This window comes from Marmota marmota, unplaced genomic scaffold (assembly GCF_001458135.2).
Source record: "Marmota marmota marmota unplaced genomic scaffold, marMar, whole genome shotgun sequence".
Classification (NCBI taxonomy): Eukaryota; Metazoa; Chordata; class Mammalia; order Rodentia; family Sciuridae; genus Marmota; species Marmota marmota.
This window is the reverse complement of record NW_026000205.1, coordinates 685,961-704,207: the sequence shown is the minus strand read 5'-3', so window position 1 is coordinate 704,207 and position 18,247 is coordinate 685,961. Positions and strand designations below refer to the sequence as shown.

Here is an 18,247-nt window from a genome sequence, read left to right as displayed (position 1 = left end):
ACACCCTGTCCCTCCCTCCCACGCCCACCCAGCGCTCCCCACACACCTGGTTTCCCCAAGTCCCGCCCCGCCCCGGGGCCCGCCCCTTCCCCTCCAGCCCCACCGCCACCCGCCACCCCACTTCGGAAAGCCGCAGGTCCCCCTGCTGGGAAGGGCACCAACATCCCGGCAGCCCTCCAGGGCCTTCCCAGCTCCCCTCCCTCCCCCATGGGGACACCACCCTTCCCCTGCGTCCGGTGCCCGCCTCGTTCGCTCCGGGAACAGTCGCGGCAGCCGGCTGGGCTCGGTCCCAAGGGGCGCGGCGACCAGTCCAGAGCCCCAGGTGGCCGGGGGCCCAGGCCTTTGGATCTGCCCACGCCCGCCGAGCGGGACGCGGGAGTCCCAGAGCCCCAGTGCGCTCCCTGGGGTCACAGAGACCTCCTCCCCCCGACAGTTGTCCTGCCTACGCTGGGAAACCGGACCCTCCCTCCCGGCTCTGGTTTCCCGAAAACTCCTGACTTGCAGATACTAAGAATGGCTTTCTAGATGTCTCTCCCCAACCCCCACGCCAGCCTCTGACTCCCGGCCTCACCCACCTAGGACCCCCGCCCCTCCCTTGCCTCCTCCCAGGACCCAGGCATCCTGGCCCTCCTNCCTGAGAGCAAGATTCAGCTACTCCCCGGCCGGGGTCTCCAAGATAGGTCCCGTGTCCAGACAGCAGGTGCCCATGGTTCTGGGGTCCCTGTGGATGGGCCTCCTCCGCCTCCTCTTTCCTTCTTCGGGACCGAGAACCAGAACCCGGGGCCCGGGTTCCTCTGCTCCCGGAGTTACGATTCAGGGCACCCAGCCCCCTCCTACCCGAGACCCTGATGTCCCCGCTTCTGGCACCTCCTCCCTCCGAACCAGGTGTCTTGAGCCCCGCGGCCTGTCCTCCACGCGGACCTGGCGTTCACCCATCTATCTCTGTCCAGCTGTTATTTCTCGCCCTTTAGAGCACGCAAGAGGAATGTGGGGCAGCCTTCCGATGCCTCCCGGAGCCTCCTGGGAGTCCCCGGACTTCTTAAAGCCCCCCCCCCCTTGTGGTCCCACCTGTCCTCCCTAGGGCCTGACTAGAGGCGGCTGGGTCAGAGGAGCCGGAAGAGATCCGCAGCCATGCCTGAGGCCAAACCAGGTGGCTACCAGGACCCCTTTCTAAGAGACGATGGGTCTTCTTTTCTAAATGGGGATTTGGGGCTCCTGTTTTTGTGAGTTGGGGAGAATGGGGTGCTTTCTCTGTGAGGAAATGTTTATTTATTTATTTTTTTACGTGGGATGGGGGCCCCATATCTGAGTAGGTTGTCCCTGTGTGGAAAGCTGGGGGAGATTCCTTCTTGTGTGAGGTGGAGGTGTTGCATGTCTTTGTAGGATAGGGGGGTCCCCTCCCCCTGCAAAAAAGAGGTTTTTTTGTAGCGGATTAGGGATCCATTTCAGGTGAATGGGGATTCTCTGATTGTAAATCAGGGTTCCTTTTTCTCAGTGGGGGAAGGGTCTCTGGCATGTGGATTGGGGAGTCTGCGTGGTGGTGGGGTCCTTTGCATTTGGAGGGGGTATCCTCTAGGCAGGGATGGGGCTTCCTCCCTGGATGAAGACTGAATCTTTTTAGGAGTGATCGTGGGTGGGTATAGAGCTTAGGGGTTCCGGTCTGCATGGGACTTGGGACTCTTCTCCAATAAGGAGGTGGAGAGCCCTCTTTCCATGGGAATTGGGGCTGCCCTGTGTAGGAATTAGGGGATCTTCTTGGAATAGGAACCCAAGATCTTTCTTTTTCTCTTTTGCAGTTCTGGGGATCAAACCTAGGGCCTTGCATTTCCTGGGCAAGCACAGTGCCACTGAGCCACACCCAGCCCTGGAGCCCTTTCTTTATGTACAGTTTGGGAGGTCCCTCTTCCAATGGGACTGGAGGGCACTTCTCTGTGGAGGCATGGGCTCCCTCTCTATGAGGAAGTCTGCACAGGAGACAGGCCCTGGGTGGTGGACCTCTTCTTGGTGTGTTGCGTCCCCTGGCATCAGGCCAACCGGGAGTGGGGTGGGGGTCCAGCCCCTTTCTGCCCCTGCGCCCCCATGGAACCAGCACCCCAGGGGAAGGCTGCTGTGGTCAGCAGGAGGTGTCCAGTTTCTAGCCTAGAGGAAGAGCTAATTATACCCCCAGAAACCAAAAGGTCAGGGCCCAGTGGCCTGGGTAGCTGGGGCACCACCTGCCTGGGGTAGGGGAAACCTGATCTCACAGACTCAGGATTAGATATAAATTTACACCTAGGATGCCCACCCCCCACTTCTGGGTCTGAGGAAGGGGGGCTGGGGCCTGGACCCCTGGGTCTGAGGGAGGAGGGCTGGGCCTGGACTCCTGGGTCTGAGGGAGAGGGCTGGGGCCTGGACTCCTGGGCCTGGACCCCTGGGTCTGAAGGAGGAGGGCTGGGCCTGGACCCTGAGTCTGAGAGATGGGGGCTGGGGCATGGACCCCTGGGTCTGAGGGAGGAAGGTGGCCAGCACATGCTCAAGTGTGAACATTTCCTATCTCAGCAGCCAAAAAGGTCCCAAAAGGCAAAGATGCCCCCAAAGAAGTTCCCCCTAAGGAGGCTCCTGCAGAGCCCCCCAAAGGTGAGAGGGTATCCCTGGCCTGTCATCCCGTCTCCCTCTTGCACTCCTCTGTGCCCTCTCCCCAGCCTCTTCCTGGTCTTTTTCCTTTGGTCTGTCCCCACACAGCACCAGAGGTGACCAGCCCTCCCTGCTCACAGTCTGCCATGGCTCCCTAGTGCTAGGAGAGCGCCAGCCCCTCAGCCTGGCCTCAGGCTCCCATCAACTGGCTAGTTGGTCACCACATCCTGCCCAGCTCCGAATGCCCCAGTCCATCTTTAAGCCTCTCCTACCCTAAAGGACCATTTAGTGTACACCCTCTGGTTCACATACGGGGAAGCTGAGGCTAAAGGGCTGGGGGAGTCTAGTTAGGTCACACAGGCAGCTATAGGACACACGGTCTTTCCCAGTTCAGGAAAAGCCACTCTGCCCCCATGGTCTCTGAGCCTACTGAACAGGGGGCCTCTTCCCCATGCCCTGCTGCTCGACCCTAGCCACTCTCTGATATCCTAATCCTGTCTCCTGAGCAGAAGCCCCACCTGAGGACCAGTCCCCGACTGCTGAGGAGCCCACTGGCATTTTCCTGCAAAAGCCAGACTCTGTATCCGTGGAGACTGGTGAGGGGCCTGAAGGAGGCTGGGCCTGGACCCCAGGTCTGAGGGAGGAGGCGGGGCCTGGGCCCCTGGGTCTGAGGGAGGAGGCACTGGGTCTCTCAAGCTCACAGTCCCCCTCTGAAGAGTTCTGGGGATCCTGATGGCTCTCCCTTCACCCTACCCAGGAAAGGATGCTGTGATCACAGCCAAGGTGAACGGGAAGGAGCTTCCTGCCAAACCGGCCATCAAGTGGTTCAAGGGCAAGTGGCTAGAGCTGGGCAGCAAGAGTGGGGCCCGATTCTCCTTCAAGGAGTCCCACGACTCTGCCAGTAATGTGAGGACTCCACAGTATGGGGGGTGCGCGGGCGGGCTGGGGGCCGAGCAGGCCTATTATTTGAGGCACAGCTGTGGCCTGGAGCCCCCTGGGTGGAGGCTCTGTTGAGCAGTGGGGGGTGTTTGGGGTTGGGTATAGTGCACTTGAGTGTGGTCATTTGGGCCCAGGAGTCAAGATTGTCCAGCCAGGAGAGACTGAGCTGGCCACTGGGTGCTGAGGCCCCTGTGCTAGGCCTTCAAGGCCCCTGGGTTGGGTAGGGGTGAGGACTTGGGCACAGTTCTGAAGTGGGCTTGGGGGAGGTGAGGGGCTGTGGGGTGGTCCAGTGTATCCACACCCCTGGTCCTGGCCCCCAGGTGTACGCTGTGGAGCTGCACATTGGGAAGGTGGTACTGGGGGACCGTGGGGATTACCGCCTTGAGGTCAAAGCCAAGGACATCTGTGACAGCTGTAGCTTCAACATTGATGTGGAGGGTACGCTGGCGGGAGTGTGGTGGGGTAGAGGTTTGTGGGTCTGGGCTTGGGGGTGTAGGGAGATTGTGGAGACATGTGGGGAGGCTGGGTGTGTGGATCTGGGAGTAGAGATCCAGGGTTCATGGTATTCAAAACCGGGGAGACCATCCACGGGCTAGAGGAGGAGCTATAGGTTCAGGGGAAAGTGTCCGGCCTGTGAAATCCTCGGAGGTGAGCAGACTCCAGGCTTGAGCCAGTGGGATCAAGGCTTGGGGGATGAGGGTGTCCTGGTGTAGAGAACGCGGGGGTGTGGGCTGAGGGCGAGGGTATAGGGGACGAACAGGAGGCTACACATGGGGGCACAGGTATAGAGCTCTGAGGGCATTAGGGAGTCTGAGCTCAGGACATGGGGGACTTAGATATGAGGGGTGCAGAGGATGAGGCTGCCCAGGCCCCGGAGGGAGCGGTGCAAGCTGACGAGGGACAGTTCTGGTGGCCAGGGATGTGAGTGAGTGGGACTGGGAGTGGAGGGGCCAGGCCCAGGCAGGAGGGCGTGCTGGTCCGGCAGGCAGAGGAAAGGGGCCTGGGAGAGCCTCCGGGCCTGGAGAGGAGCTCCTGTTCTTAGATCAGCTCAAGCCTCCTGCTCACCCTCCCTCTCCCCAATTGTCCTCTCCCAGCACCCCGTCAGGACGCCTCTGGGCAGAGCCTGGAAAGCTTCAAGCGAACGTAAGAGGTTTTGGATTCCGGGGAGAGGGGATTTCCTGGTGCCAAGGATCATGGGCGGTGGAAATGTGGGAGAAGGGAGGATCATGGAAGGCAGGGAGTGGGGACCCCAGGATGAATCTCAGTGAGGTTCACTTCCCCTCTCAATGGCCACAGGGGTGAAGGGAAGCCAGAGGATGCTGGTGAGCTGGATTTCAGCGGCCTGTTGAAGAAGAGGTGAGCCCACTTCACAGAGGGGAGTTGGGGACCCAAGGGAGGAGGATGGCGGGCGAAGCTCCACTGCCTGTTACTTGCAAATTCTCCCGGAGTCTCTGCTTCTCCCTCCACCATTTTCTCCCTCTGTTCAGTTCCTACCTGCCAACCCACCCAGTCACCTGTCTATTCACTACCCACCTACACAGCTGTTCCCCTTGCCCCTGCCCACAACCTCACCCAGTCCACCACCTGCCCACCAATTAGCCTACCTATTCCTCTTTAACCCATGACCCCACATCCACTCTCCTGATCACTCAGGCTCCAGTTCACTTCCATATCCACCCACTCATCCAACCAACCATCTGTGCATCCTCTTGTCCCACCCACCAGTCCATCCGTCTGTCCATCCACCTACCCATCCATCCATCCACCCACCCACCCATTCATCTATCCATCCACCCATCCACTAATTCATCTATTCACCCATCTTCCCATTTCTCAATACCCCCACTCACATATCCCTTAATCTACCCACCATCTTTCCGCCTGTCCATCCACCTAATTGCCATTATGCTCAGCCATCCATGTCAGTCCATCAGTTCATCCTGCACCTCCCTGCTTCATATACTTCTCCACCTGATGAGGTCCCTTCCTGTCCTCCCCTCCACCTCCCATCCATCCTTACATCCATCCACCTTCCCACCTTCCCATCCGTCTAGCCATCTGTACCCTCTCTCTCTCCCAACCATATCCAGTATCCTGTCTGCCTATCTACTCATCCCCCATCTGTCTATCCAGACATCCTTCTACCAACCGTTCACTTCTCCATTGAGACATTGCATCCCCTACCCGTAGCTCTCTGTTAGGTTGAACTGTAGGAAATCAGTGTTCTCTAGGTCAAAAATGACTGAATGATGGTCATGTCATGCTGCCCCATGTAGTGCTCACCACCTGCTGGTCAACCTCTCCATCCCCCACTCCCCCACCTACCCCATAACCAACCCCGTTTACTAATCCACTCACCCGTTTCCCTGGCCAGTCAACCACTGCCTGGGCCACCTCCCATCAACAGATTCACCCAGCTGCCCAACATTTCTGGCTAGCCACCAGCCCATCCCCTCACCCAGCCACCTTCCATCAACCCCCCGCCTGTCTTTCTGCTTCCCCATCCATTGACGCATCTGTCACTCACCCGTTGCTCTATATTTGTGTGCCCGCTCATCTGTCCTGTGGGGGCAGTGCTGGAAGGGTGGGTGGGTATGTGACCGCCAGGCTGGGGAGTGGGGCCTTCCTCTTGAGGGCAGTAGCATGGGGGCTGTGAGAGCTCTCAGCAGCCTAGGGATGGCATCTGAGGGGCCATGTGGAGAGGGGAGGAGGCTGGAGGACAGAGGCCTAGGAGGAGGCTGGGGTGGGACAGTGGAAGGCCAGAGAGAGAAGGTGACTTGGGTAAGTCCCACAGCAAGCAAGCAGAGGAGACGCTCGCTCACCTTCTCACTCCTGGTGGCTTCGGCCTGCCTCCCGCCCTCAGGGAGGTGGTCGAGGAGGAGAAGAAGAAGAAGAAGAAGAAGGACGACGACGACCTGGGCATCCCCCCGGAGATCTGGGAGCTCCTGAAAGGGGCCAAGAAGAGCGAGTATGAGAAAATCGCCTTCCAGTACGGCATCACCGACCTCCGGGGCATGCTGAAGCGGCTCAAGAAGGCCAAGGTCGAGGTCAAGAAGAGCGCAGGTCAGTACTCTGAGCGGAGGAGGCCCATCCACAGGGACCCCAGAACCATGGGCACCTGCTGTCTGGACACGGGACCTATCTTGGAGACCCCGGCCGGGGAGTAGCTGAATCTTGCTCTCAGGGAGGTTCACAGGAGGCCCCTGACCTTGACCTCGGAGAGCCCGTGGCCTGGGGAGGGAGATGTGGCTTCTCCTGGGTGCCCAGGGTGGTGAGGCTCCTCATCTCTAGCCACTGTGCTTCTCTCCACGTCCAGCCTTCACAAAAAAGCTGGACCCCGCCTACCAGGTGGACAGGGGCAACAAGATCAAGCTGGTGGTGGAGATCAGCGACCCAGACCTTCCTCTCAAGTGGTTCAAGAATGGCCAGGAGATCAAACCAAGCAGCAAGTACGCGTGGGGCTTGCTGCCTGGTTGAAATCCAGTCCAGAAAGAACACCCAGCAATAAGGATGGGTTTCTTTTTTTGCTTTGCTATTTTTTTCTATAATAAGCCCCCCCCCACCCCCCAGCCCAATACTGGGGCTGTGGAACCTAGGGACACTCTACCATTGATCTGCAACTCTAGCCATTTTTATTTTTTATTTTGAGACAGAGTCTCCATAAGTTACTCAGGCTGGCCTTGAACTTGTGATCCTGCTGTAGCCTCCCAAGTTGCTTGGATTCCAGGTGTGCAGCACCACACCTGGCTATAATGAGCATTTTTTTTTTTTTTTTTTGGAGTGGGGTATTGGGGATTTAACCCAGGGGCAATTTACCACTAAGCCAAATCCCCAGCCTTTTTTATTTCATTTTATTTATTTTTTTAAATTTTGAGACAGGGTTTCACTAAGTTGTTTAGGGACTCACTAAGTTTCTGAGGCTGACCTCAAATTTGCAGTCCTACTGCCTCATCCTCCTGGAAGGAGCCCACATGACTTCTACTCACATTCCACTGGCTCAGACTTAGTCTTCTGTCCATCCTTGAGCAAAGGAAGCTGGAAAATGTAATTCTCTAAGTGGGTGGTCATGTGCCCCTGCTCAAAGGAAAGGAGGGAGGATGCGAGTGGACAGTTGGTATCTTCACTCTAGTTGTTCACATAATGAAATGGGCTCTCTACTGCTCCCACACACCTTGACTTGGAGAGGGACATGTGTTCTGAGAATAGTTGGGCAGAGCTGCCTGGGGCAAGGCCTTCCTCTGTGCACGGGTTGAGGTGAGCTCTCTGCGCCAGGTACGTGTTCGAGAATGTTGGTAAGAAGCGAATCCTTACCATCAATAAGTGCACACTGGCCGACGACGCGGCCTACGAGGTGGTTGTCAAGGATGAGAAGTGCTTCACGGAGCTGTTTGTCAAAGGTGAGTGTGGAGAGGGGTGGAGCTCTTTAGGGGGACCTGACACCACTGACCTCAGTCCCCCCACCACACAGAGCCTCCAGTCCTGATCGTCACACCCCTGGAGGACCAGCAGGTGTTTGTGGGCGACCGTGTGGAGATGGCGGTCGAGGTGTCAGAAGAGGGTGCCCAGGTCATGTGGTGAGTGACCTTGACCCCTGAGCTCCAAATAGGTGTCTCAGCCCTGATCCTGATGGGCGCTGGCACCACCAGGGACGTTCCTGACCTTTACCCAGCCTTTCTCTTCAAATGTTGACCTTTCCTCAGTGCCTCTTTCTGGGACTTCTGACCTTGACCCATCATTTTCAGGGTCTATTCCTTGGTCCCTGTTGTTTTGTTAAATATTTATTCATCCATGTAGTCCATCATCTGTCCTTAGGTCTGGCTATTCATCTACCTTCCATCTATCCGTCCCATTCATTAATTCATCCATCGGCCCATCCACCTCCTCATCCATTCAAGGAGATCCTCAACCCTCCATCCACTCATAATCCCTGCATTCCCCTTTCCCTCCACCCATCTCCCATCATCCAGTCACACACTTACCTCCATGGATTCACCCATTCATTGCCTTGTCCATTTGGATGGTTCTCTAACCCTCCATCCGCTTATCCACCCTTCTACCCACTTGCCCACCTTCTGCCCCTTCATTCATTCATCCATATATTGATTCACCCATCCAGCAAATATTTATTAAGCACCTATAGCAGGTTGTGCTCTTCTACTAAAAATATATCAGGGCTGGGGTTGTGGCTCAGTGGCAGAGCACTTGCCTAGCACGTGTGAGGCCTTGGGTTTGATCCTCATACATAAAAATAAGTAAATAAAATAAAGGTGCCCGTCTACAACTAAAAAAATAGTTTTAAAAAATCAGCCTGGTGCCTACCTCTGTGGCCCTTATAATCTGGAAAATTGGTGGTGTATGTGTGTGTGTGTGTGTGTGCACATGTGTGTAAGGAGACAGGCAGGCATTCATCACATTTCATGCGAATAAATATACAAGTTCTTCTTTGACAAGTGATTGAGAGGAGCAGAGAAATGCTGTAGCGTTTTCAAAGGGGGAAGGGACTCGGGAGTCTGGACAGGCTTCCTGGAGGGGTCCTTCCTGGGTTGCAATTGAGATCTGTGTGACAAGGTGGCAGGGTGACGTGGGAGGGGATCCCAGTGGGAGAAGCACCACGAACCGGGGTCAGTGTTGGACATCTCTCTGAGACCGTCAGGTTTCCACTGTGCTCTGACCTCTACCCATGGCCTCCTTCTGTGTCCCTGACCCCTCCTCTGACTTCCCCTGGGACCCTGCCAGCCCTCCAGATGTCTCTACCATCCCCTGTCTCCCTTCCTCCTGTGACCTTCCCTCAGTCCCTCTGCTCTGGTTCCCCAATCACCTCCAGGACCAGGCCCAGAGCTGAGCGGGCCCCTTACACCCCCTTTCATGTGTGTCCACCCAGGATGAAGGACGGCGTGGAACTGACGCGGGAGGACTCCTTCAAGGCCCGGTACCGCTTCAAGAAGGACGGGAAGCGCCATATCCTCATCTACTCCGACGTGAGCCTGGAGGATGGGGGCCGCTATCAGGTCATGACCAATGGCGGCCAGTGTGAAGCTGACCTCATTGTGGAAGGTGAGGGCTCGGGCGGTGGGGCCTCTCCTTGCAGCCCCCCATGGCCTGGGCCCCAAATCTGGGAGCTGAACCAGATCCTCCCACCCTGCCTTCAACCCCAGGGAAATCCTGTTTGTCCCATCTTCAAAGTACATCTTCAGCTGCCCCTTCCTGGCCCAGGCCCCTGTTACCTCGTGCCTGTAGCAGTCTCCTCACTGGCTGCCAGGTCCATAGTCGTCCCCTTACAGTGACCTCTCTACACCTCATACCTTTGAGGCAGCCTCGTTTACCTAAACTGTGGTGAACACTGAGCACCAGGTGTCATCCAGCTCACAGGCACAGTTGGTGACATCCTGGCTGGGATTTTGGTTCACAGTCATGTAAGGTGTCACCACTGGGGGATGTTGGGAGAAGGGTCCAAAGGACTCTGCATTGTTTGTGCAAGTTGCTCAAGTCTGTAGGTCTATACAAATGAATGGCGAAAACAAACCAATAAGCCCAGTTGGTGGTGCATGCCTGTGATCCCGGCGACTATGGAGGCTGAGGCAGGAGGATGGCAAATTCAAGGACAGCCTCGGCAACTTAGACCCTGTCTCAAAATAAAATGACAAGTGCAGGGTGTCTCTCAGTGGTAGCATGCTTGCCTGGCATGTGTGAGGCCCTGGGTTCAAGACCAGCACTGCAAACAAACAAAACCCCAACAAACCCTGTCACCTGTGGGCCAAGGAGATGACGGGGTGTCCCTGCGTTACCATAATAAATGACAACACGGAGCCCATGTGGTGGCATGCACCTGTAACCCCAGGGACTCTGGAGCCTGAGGCAGGAGGGTAGTGAGCTTGAGGGCAGCCTGGGCAATTTAGAGCATCCCCATCTCAGAAAAAGAAAAAAAAGGAAAGAAGAGAGCTGAATTTCCTGGAATGGAAGGATGGATTTCCAAGATCAACTGACAGGTGCAAAACAAACAAGTCACCATATGTATAAAGACAGAGAAAGAAGAGAAGAACAAGCACGCGCCCCGTGCCCCAGGTTCTGCAACCCCGGGTTCCAGCAGCCATGTCCCTCGCATCCCTCTGGGGCCTGCAGCTGAGCTGAGCACACAGACCCTTTCCTTGTCGTTATCCTGTGACCATCTGAAGTGCATACTTCGGTTGTGTCGGGCTGTGCAGGTCGTCCAGAGATGACTGAGAGCACAGGGACCCGAGGTTATTCACAGACACTGTGCCATTTACTACGAGGGACTGGAACATCTGCCGCTCTGGTATCTGCAGGGAGCCTGGAATCAATGCCCTGCCAATCCCGAGGGACAGGGATGTGTTTGCTTTTACAGCCGCAGAGGGGATCAGGATGGCTGGAAGAGCGCCGCTCCTCTGTCTAAACCCTATAATCACTTTGCTCTAAATCAGGCATCTTATTTAATAAGAGACAAGCATTTAACGCAGTCTCCTCTGGTGGCCCCTATCCCACTCAGAGACAGAGTCCTTTTATTTTTTTTTCAGTACTGGGAATTGAACTGAACCCAAGGCCTTGAGCCTGCCAGGCAAGTGCTGTGCCACTAAGCCACCCCCACCCCGCCTGGGGCCCCCCCCGCACAGCGTTCCCTCTTCCTGGGAGTCTCTTCTGCATCCTCTGTGGATTCTTCCCATGCCACCTTACTCCCTCTCATGGTGGGCCTTGTTCAGCCTCCCCACCAGAACAGGACCACCCAGGGCCAGTGGTGGCTTCCGAGTGGTCCAGGCTGCCCTGCAGGGCCAGAGCCTCGGGTGCGGGTGCGCATGAGTCTGCGGGCCATCTGGAGTAGTGACGGCCCCGCCTCCCTTTTGCTCAGAGAAACAGCTGGAGGTCCTGCAGGACATCGCGGATCTGACCGTGAAGGCCTCGGAGCAGGCTGTGTTCAAGTGTGAGGTGTCCGATGAGAAGGTGACAGGCAAGTGGTACAAGAACGGGGTGGAGGTGCGGCCCAGCAAGAGGATCACCATCTCCCACATAGGCAGGTGAGGAGCGTGGAGGGCTGGGCGCGGTGGCTGTCGCTCCTTGGCGGCTGTGGGCCCTCTTCCTGGTTCACAAGAGCCAGGGCTGACCTCCTCGTGAGTGTGTGGGTTGGCAGGGGGACTCCCTCCTGCCTGTGTGGCCGGCAAATGTCCCCTGGTCCTGCCTGGGCTCCATGAGGACCTCAGCTGGCACGGTTCAGCTGACAGTACTCTGGTCCATGTAGCCTCCCATCCAGGAGGCGAGTCTTGGCTATTCCGTGGCAGAAGCAGAGGCCGCACGAGAGGCAGAGGTCCCCAGAGAGTGGGCCCAGTGGCCTGTGCTGGGAACTGTCTCAGTGTCACTTGCCCATAATCTACTGGGCAAAGAAAGCGCCAGGCCAGACCAGGCTCAAGGGGTGGGAAGAAGACTGCAGCTTGTGGTGGGGACAGGCCTGGCCACAGGGCCATGTGTGGGGGGCGCCTGGGGCCACGGGGGTTCCGGCTAGGACAGCAAGAGGCTGGAGTTCAACAGGTGCATGTCACACCTGAGATCAGCACCTGCCACCTGCAGCATGCAGCCATGCCCTCCTGGTTTTCTCGGCAATACTCCTGAAGGACGCAGACTTTCTCTGTGTTCTGTGGAAGGAACCAGGAGCGCTAAAGACAGCTGTCCTGACATCTGTAGGGCACTTGCTGTGTGCCAGGCACCTCTCTAGATGCTGTTCAACAACCCCTACGTACAGTGTTATCATTACCCCTATTTATGCATGAAGAAATAGAGGCACAGAGAGATTGAGTAACTTGCCCAATGTCACACTGCTAGTAAGTGGGACTCAAACCCAGGCCATAGCATCCTAAAGCCATGAATAAAAATGATGGGCATGTAGATTGCACTGAGGAGGGTGTTTCTCACGCTGGCATTGAAGGAAGGAGTGGGGGCAGACCCGCCTCCCCACCCTGCTCCCTCCACCCTTCAGGTTCCACAAGCTGGTGATTGACGACGTCCGTCCTGAGGACGAGGGCGACTACACGTTTGTGCCTGATGGCTACGCCCTGTCCCTCTCGGCCAAGCTCAACTTCCTAGGTAAAGATGCCCCTTCCTGTGCCCCAGGGATACAGAACACACCCTCCCAGACCTGAGGACCCCAGATGCCTCCCTAATGTACAGCGCGTGTCACGGAGCTGGGGGGGGTCAGATGAGGTGATGGGAGACAGCACAGTTACTCAACAGGGAGCGGTGGCACCAGTTCCCAGGGTTTCTGCCACATGTTCACCTCTGCCTCTGGGCTGTGAAGGTGGGAGGAGGGTGCTGATGGCTTCGACCTAATCACCGTCTTTCTGCTCTTCCAGAAATCAAGGTGGAGTACGTCCCCAAGCAAGGTGAGGACCAGGTCTGCTCTGGTGGGCTGGGAACCCACCACGCTCAGCCTGCGGGAGGGGGCTGGGCTGGCCCCTGGGCCTCGGCCACTCTGGGAACCCAGCTTCTCAGGGGCTGCTCTCGTGGGCTGGGGTCTGACTGCCTGTCAAGATCCCTAGTGTCTTTCTGCACCTCCAGAACCACCGAAGATCCACCTGGACTGCTCGGGGAAGACCTCAGAGAACTCCATTGTGGTTGTGGCTGGGAACAAACTGAGGCTGGATGTGGCCATCACAGGGGAGCCCCCTCCTGTCGCCACCTGGATGAAGGGAGATGATGTAGGTTGGGGCTTTCGCCGCGTTCCTCTTCCTCTTAGCTCTGCTGGGTGACGCCAGGCAAGTTTCTTGCCCTTTCTGAGCCTCAGTTTTATCCTGTATGAAATAAGGACAAGGATTCCTTCTTCATGGAGTTGTTTTGAAGATTGGAGAATTATATTTGTACACCACCTGGTAGGCGCCTGGCACAGGGTGGGTACTCCTTCCATTATCTACCCAACAGCTAATTAATCATGGATCAACTAGGTCACCCATCCAGTAACTCATCCAACCATCCATCCTTTCATGCATCTGTTAATTGATTAATTCATCCATCCATCCACTCGTGAAATAATTAATTCATTTGACCATTTAACCATCTATCAATTCAGTTATCTATCCATTCATCTAGAAACTCATCTGTTTAGCTAGATATGCATCTATCCATCCATCCATCCATCCATCTTTCCATCCACCATTGTGACTGTGTATGTACCAGACCCTGGGTAGGTTCTGTGCTTGTTTCCCCTTCTGTAAAGTGGACAGACTAGCTTAGTCTGCGCTCACTTGCTCATTCACTCGCCAGCATCCTCTGAGGCTTCCTGGGCCAGGCTCTCTGGTAGTGCGGAGGTTGCAACCATGCATCAGACCAGCCGCCGCCCCTGCGGGCCTTCCCTCTTGGAGAGGCAGATGTGAGCCAAGCAGCAGTCACCTAGGGTTCTGGAGCTGATAAAGGGAGCGAGCAGGAGCTCCAAGGATAGGGAGGGATGCTCACGTTCAGCTGGGGGCTTCCAAGAGTGCGTCCTGGAAGAGGTGACTTCTGGGTGTCTAAGAGGATCTGGCTGCATGCACAGGGAACAGCCTTGCAAGACTTCGGGGACCAGACCATCTGGTGTTTTTTAATGAGGGACAGTGTTTGGAGGGTGAGAGGGCCGTAGGGAATGGTGGGCTGTGTGCAGACCTGAAGGGCCCCTGGGCCTCACGCAGGCCTCACGCAAACTGGGCGAGGGGAGCCCCTGCAGGATTTTGAGCACAGGAGAGATGGGGCAGGCCTGGGTGGAGAGCTGACGCAGCAAGGCCATCTGCTGCCTGTCCAGGTGTTCTCAGTCACCGAGGGCAGGACCCGCATCGAGCAGCGTGTGGACTGCAGCAGCTTCGTCATTGAGAGTGCTGAGCGCGCTGATGAGGGACGCTACACCATCAAAGTCACCAACCCCGCGGGCGAGGATGTGGCCTCCATCTTCTTGCGGGTTGTGGGTGAGCAGAGGGCCAAGGGCCAAGCCAGTGGGTGGCTTCCTGATGTCTGGAAGGGTCACCTGACTCTCTCGTCTCCCAGATGTCCCAGATCCCCCGGAGGCTGTGCGTGTCACATCGGTGGGAGAGGATTGGGCCATCCTGGTCTGGGAGCCACCTAAGTATGATGGGGGACAGCCAGTCACTGGTGAGTGCCTGTGGGCCATCCCCACGACTCTGAGCTGCCTTAGTCTCTGCTGCTCCTCGATGTCCTCATGGGCCTGGGCCTTGGGTCCACCTTTGATGGAAACCCAGGTCTCTGCCTGTCCAACACTGTTCTTCATCCCGACAACCCGGGACAGGCCTGGGACTTTCTATGCACCGTCCCCCTGATTCATGACCTGTGACCTTCTTGACTCCTGACCCTATGAGGGGTGGCCTTGGAATGCTTTGTGAGCCAGAGACCAACCCAAGACCTGTGGCCTAAGGCCTCCATGGGCCATGGGAGCCTTTTGATGGCACCTTCACTGTCCCAGTGGCCTGTGACCCCACGACCTCTCCATGATCCCCACTCCTCTGCTTGGGGAGTCCTCAGGGTACCTCCTGGAGCGGAAGAAGAAGGGCTCTCAGCGCTGGATGAAGCTGAACTTCGAGGTCTTCACGGAGACGACCTACGAGTCCACCAAGATGATCGAGGGCATCCTCTACGAGATGAGGGTTTTTGCTGTCAATGCCATCGGCGTCTCCCAGCCCAGCATGAACACGAAGCCCTTCATGCCCATTGGTGATGCCTCTGGACCCCTCACTGCCCTGTCCCCCTCGCACCTGCACCCTGACCTCTGACCCTACAGACTGCGGATTTCTGGGCCCTCATTGACCCAACCATCAACACCCACCCCACCCTCCTCCTCTCCTCTTGATCCCGTGCACTAACCACTGGTCCCCACCACCCTAGATTCGTGCTGATGCCTGGATACCTCGGTGGCCTCTGCCTGCCAGGCGGGCACCAGCCCTGACCTGAGTCGGGCTCCCGGATGACATTCCTTGCTCATGCACTTTCAGTCAGCCCCGCAACCCCCTTCCCAACTGGACTGACTCCACCTCTGACCCCTGCCCCTTTCTGCTGACCCTGACCCTTCATTTATCCCACACCCCTTTCCCTGGCTCCTACAGCCCCCACGAGTGCACCCCTGCACCTGACGGTGGAGGACGTGACAGACACCACCACCACGCTCAAGTGGAGGCCCCCGGACAGGATCGGGGCCGGCGGCATCGACGGGTACCTGGTGGAGTACTGCCTCGAGGGCTGTGAGTGCCCTGGCGGGGTGGTGGCCCAAGGGGGCCCCAAAGGGAGCCCTGTCTAGGGAGCTGATAGGGGTTGGGCAGCAAGAGGCACCTGGGGAGGGAGCCTCTCGCCCCATGTCTGTACTGGCGTGGATTGCAGGAAGGACGGGTCAAGCCAAACCCTCAGGCCAGCTTCTCCTCTCTCCCCGTGCCCCCGCACAGCAATGGCTCTTCATGTGTCCTTCTGTCCTTCCAGCCATTTATCTACTACACATACCTACATGCTTCCCTCTTTCCTTCCATCCAGCCAGCCATATTTCCTTCTTCCTTTTCCCTTTTTATTTCTCCCTCTCTCTCTTTCCCTCCCTCCCTCCTTTCCATCCTTCCTTCCACTTGCCTAGTCAGTCATCTGTCCATCCTTCTTTCCATTGGAAAATCTTTTGGATCATCCAGCTACTGATCCATCCATCCATCCACCCATCCATCATCCATCCACCCCCCAACCACCCATCCATCCATCCACCCATCCATCCATCCTCCATCCACCCACCCATCCACTCATCCACCCATCCACCCATCCATCCATCCTCCATCCACCCATCCATCCATCCCCCACTCACCTAACCATCTATCCACTCATCCATCCATCCCCCACCCAACTATCCATCTATCCATCCATCCTCCATCCACCCATCCATCCACCCATCTGTCCATCCACCCACCCATCCATCCATCCACCCACCCATTCATCCACCCACCTACACATCATCCATCCAGTAACATTTTCACCCATGTATCTATCCACCCACCCATCCAGCCAGCCTTCTCTTCCCTTCCCTTCTTCTTCTACCCGTGTGACTGGCTGCCTGCCTGTCTACCTATCTACATATTGTCTCTCCACCTGTCCATCCATCATCCATATTTCCATCCTCCACTTCTCCACTGGCCCCTGAACACTCACTGGACACTGACTGTAGCCAGCCCCAGGGCCACAGATGTGGAACTGTCTCTGATGTGGCCAGTCACTGGGAGGCCTTAAAGCCAGGCAGATATGGCTGCCCTCCTGTCCCTGTGCTTTGTGCCTGTGTGGCCCTGGCCGAGACTTCAGGCGTCAGCTCCCTCCTAATATGGCGGAGGTAGAGCCCATCCTGACAGGTACCTTCCCCCTGCCAGCCCACTCCACCCTGTCTGACCTGGCTGATCCCCTATGCCCAAGCCTGGTACTCTGGAGCTGGGTCGTGAGGGCTCACACCCCTGGTGGTTGCTCTGACCCTCAGTGCCTCACCTACCCAGAGGCGGCAGCAGAGGCGGAAGTCCAGGGAGCTCTAGCCTCGCTGCCTGCTCAGGCACCCCTGGGTGTGGCTGCCCAGCCTTCTTCTGCTGTGCCCTCAGAGTAGCCCCTAAGCAGAGCTCAGCAGTGCCTTGGTTCTGCTGCCCAGGCTGCCTGGTCTGAGCTCTCTGGGCCTCAGTTTCCTTGTCCCTAAAATGGGGAGACCATGGGTCAAAGCAAGGTGAACACACTCACGCATGACTGCCCTGAGGACCCTCACAGGAACGCTGGGCAATACTCAGTATTGGCTGTGCTGGGGCCCAGGTCACCAGAGGGACAGTGAGCAAGGGGCGGGGGAGCTTGGAGGCCGGGACTGAGGCACCCGCCTGGCACTTCTCTTGCAGCCGAGGAGTGGCTTCCTGCCAACCAGGAGCCCGTGGAGCGCTGTGGCTTCACGGTCAAGGATCTCCCAACCGGAGCCAAGATCCTCTTCCGGGTGGTTGGGGTCAACATTGCAGGTCGCAGTGAGCCGGCCACCCTGGTCCAGCCGGTCACCATCCGGGAGATTGTGGGTGGGTGACCCAGCCCTCCTAGAACCCAAGTCAGTGACATCCCATCTGCCCTTGCTGGGTGGTCACCAGGGCCTCCCCCAGACAATCTCACCCATTCTGTCCTTCAAATGTCCCCTGGGCCGTGCGCTGAGCCCCCACCTGGGTCTTACCCTCAGAGCAACCCAAGATCCGCCTCCCGCGCCACCTGCGCCAGACGTACATCCGCAAAGTGGGCGAGCACCTCAACCTCGTCATCCCCTTCCAGGTGCCCGGGCTGGGTCGGGACGGGCGGCTGCGGTGGCCCCACGGTGCTGCAGGCCCCTGACCCGCTGGCCCGCTCCCCCAGGGCAAGCCCCGGCCCCAGGTGGTGTGGACCAAGGGCGGAGCCCCCATCGACGCCTCGCGCGTGCACGTGCGGACCAGCGACTTCGACACGGTGTTCTTCGTGCGCCAGGCGGCCCGCTCCGACTCCGGGGAGTACGAGTTGACCGTGCAGATTGAGAACATGAAGGACACTGCCACCGTCCGCATCCGGGTCGTGGGTGCGCAGCGGGTGGGGGTGGGGCGGGGGGACGTGATCCAGGAGGGGAAGGGCGGAGGGGGCCAGGAGGGGAGGCGTGAGGGGCCGGAGGACGAGTGGGAGGGAGGGTGAGGAGGGAGGAGGGTTTTGGGGGACACCAGAA

At 57.6% G+C, this 18,247-nt stretch overlaps 1 protein-coding gene across 1 annotated transcript in view; it reads left to right on the top strand.

The window, feature by feature from the left end:
• Nucleotides 1–738: 738 nt before the first annotated feature.
• The window catches only part of Mybpc2 (myosin binding protein C2), a 20,996-nt gene continuing 3,487 nt past the window's right edge, over nt 739–18,247 (top strand). Inside the window, exons 1-23 of the mRNA XM_015496959.2 lie at nt 739–1,150; nt 2,539–2,616; nt 3,123–3,209; nt 3,371–3,519; nt 3,873–3,990; nt 4,647–4,695; nt 4,849–4,908; nt 6,416–6,615; nt 6,869–7,001; nt 7,825–7,949; nt 8,021–8,126; nt 9,434–9,606; nt 11,414–11,579; nt 12,533–12,639; nt 12,906–12,935; nt 13,111–13,250; nt 14,324–14,483; nt 14,563–14,667; nt 15,055–15,243; nt 15,633–15,767; nt 17,418–17,585; nt 17,741–17,829; nt 17,911–18,117. Of these exons, the coding sequence (XP_015352445.1) occupies nt 1,132–1,150; nt 2,539–2,616; nt 3,123–3,209; nt 3,371–3,519; nt 3,873–3,990; nt 4,647–4,695; nt 4,849–4,908; nt 6,416–6,615; nt 6,869–7,001; nt 7,825–7,949; nt 8,021–8,126; nt 9,434–9,606; nt 11,414–11,579; nt 12,533–12,639; nt 12,906–12,935; nt 13,111–13,250; nt 14,324–14,483; nt 14,563–14,667; nt 15,055–15,243; nt 15,633–15,767; nt 17,418–17,585; nt 17,741–17,829; nt 17,911–18,117 (2,793 nt within the window). The 5' untranslated portion in view covers nt 739–1,131. The remainder of the gene's footprint in view (nt 1,151–2,538; nt 2,617–3,122; nt 3,210–3,370; nt 3,520–3,872; nt 3,991–4,646; nt 4,696–4,848; nt 4,909–6,415; nt 6,616–6,868; nt 7,002–7,824; nt 7,950–8,020; nt 8,127–9,433; nt 9,607–11,413; nt 11,580–12,532; nt 12,640–12,905; nt 12,936–13,110; nt 13,251–14,323; nt 14,484–14,562; nt 14,668–15,054; nt 15,244–15,632; nt 15,768–17,417; nt 17,586–17,740; nt 17,830–17,910; nt 18,118–18,247) is intronic.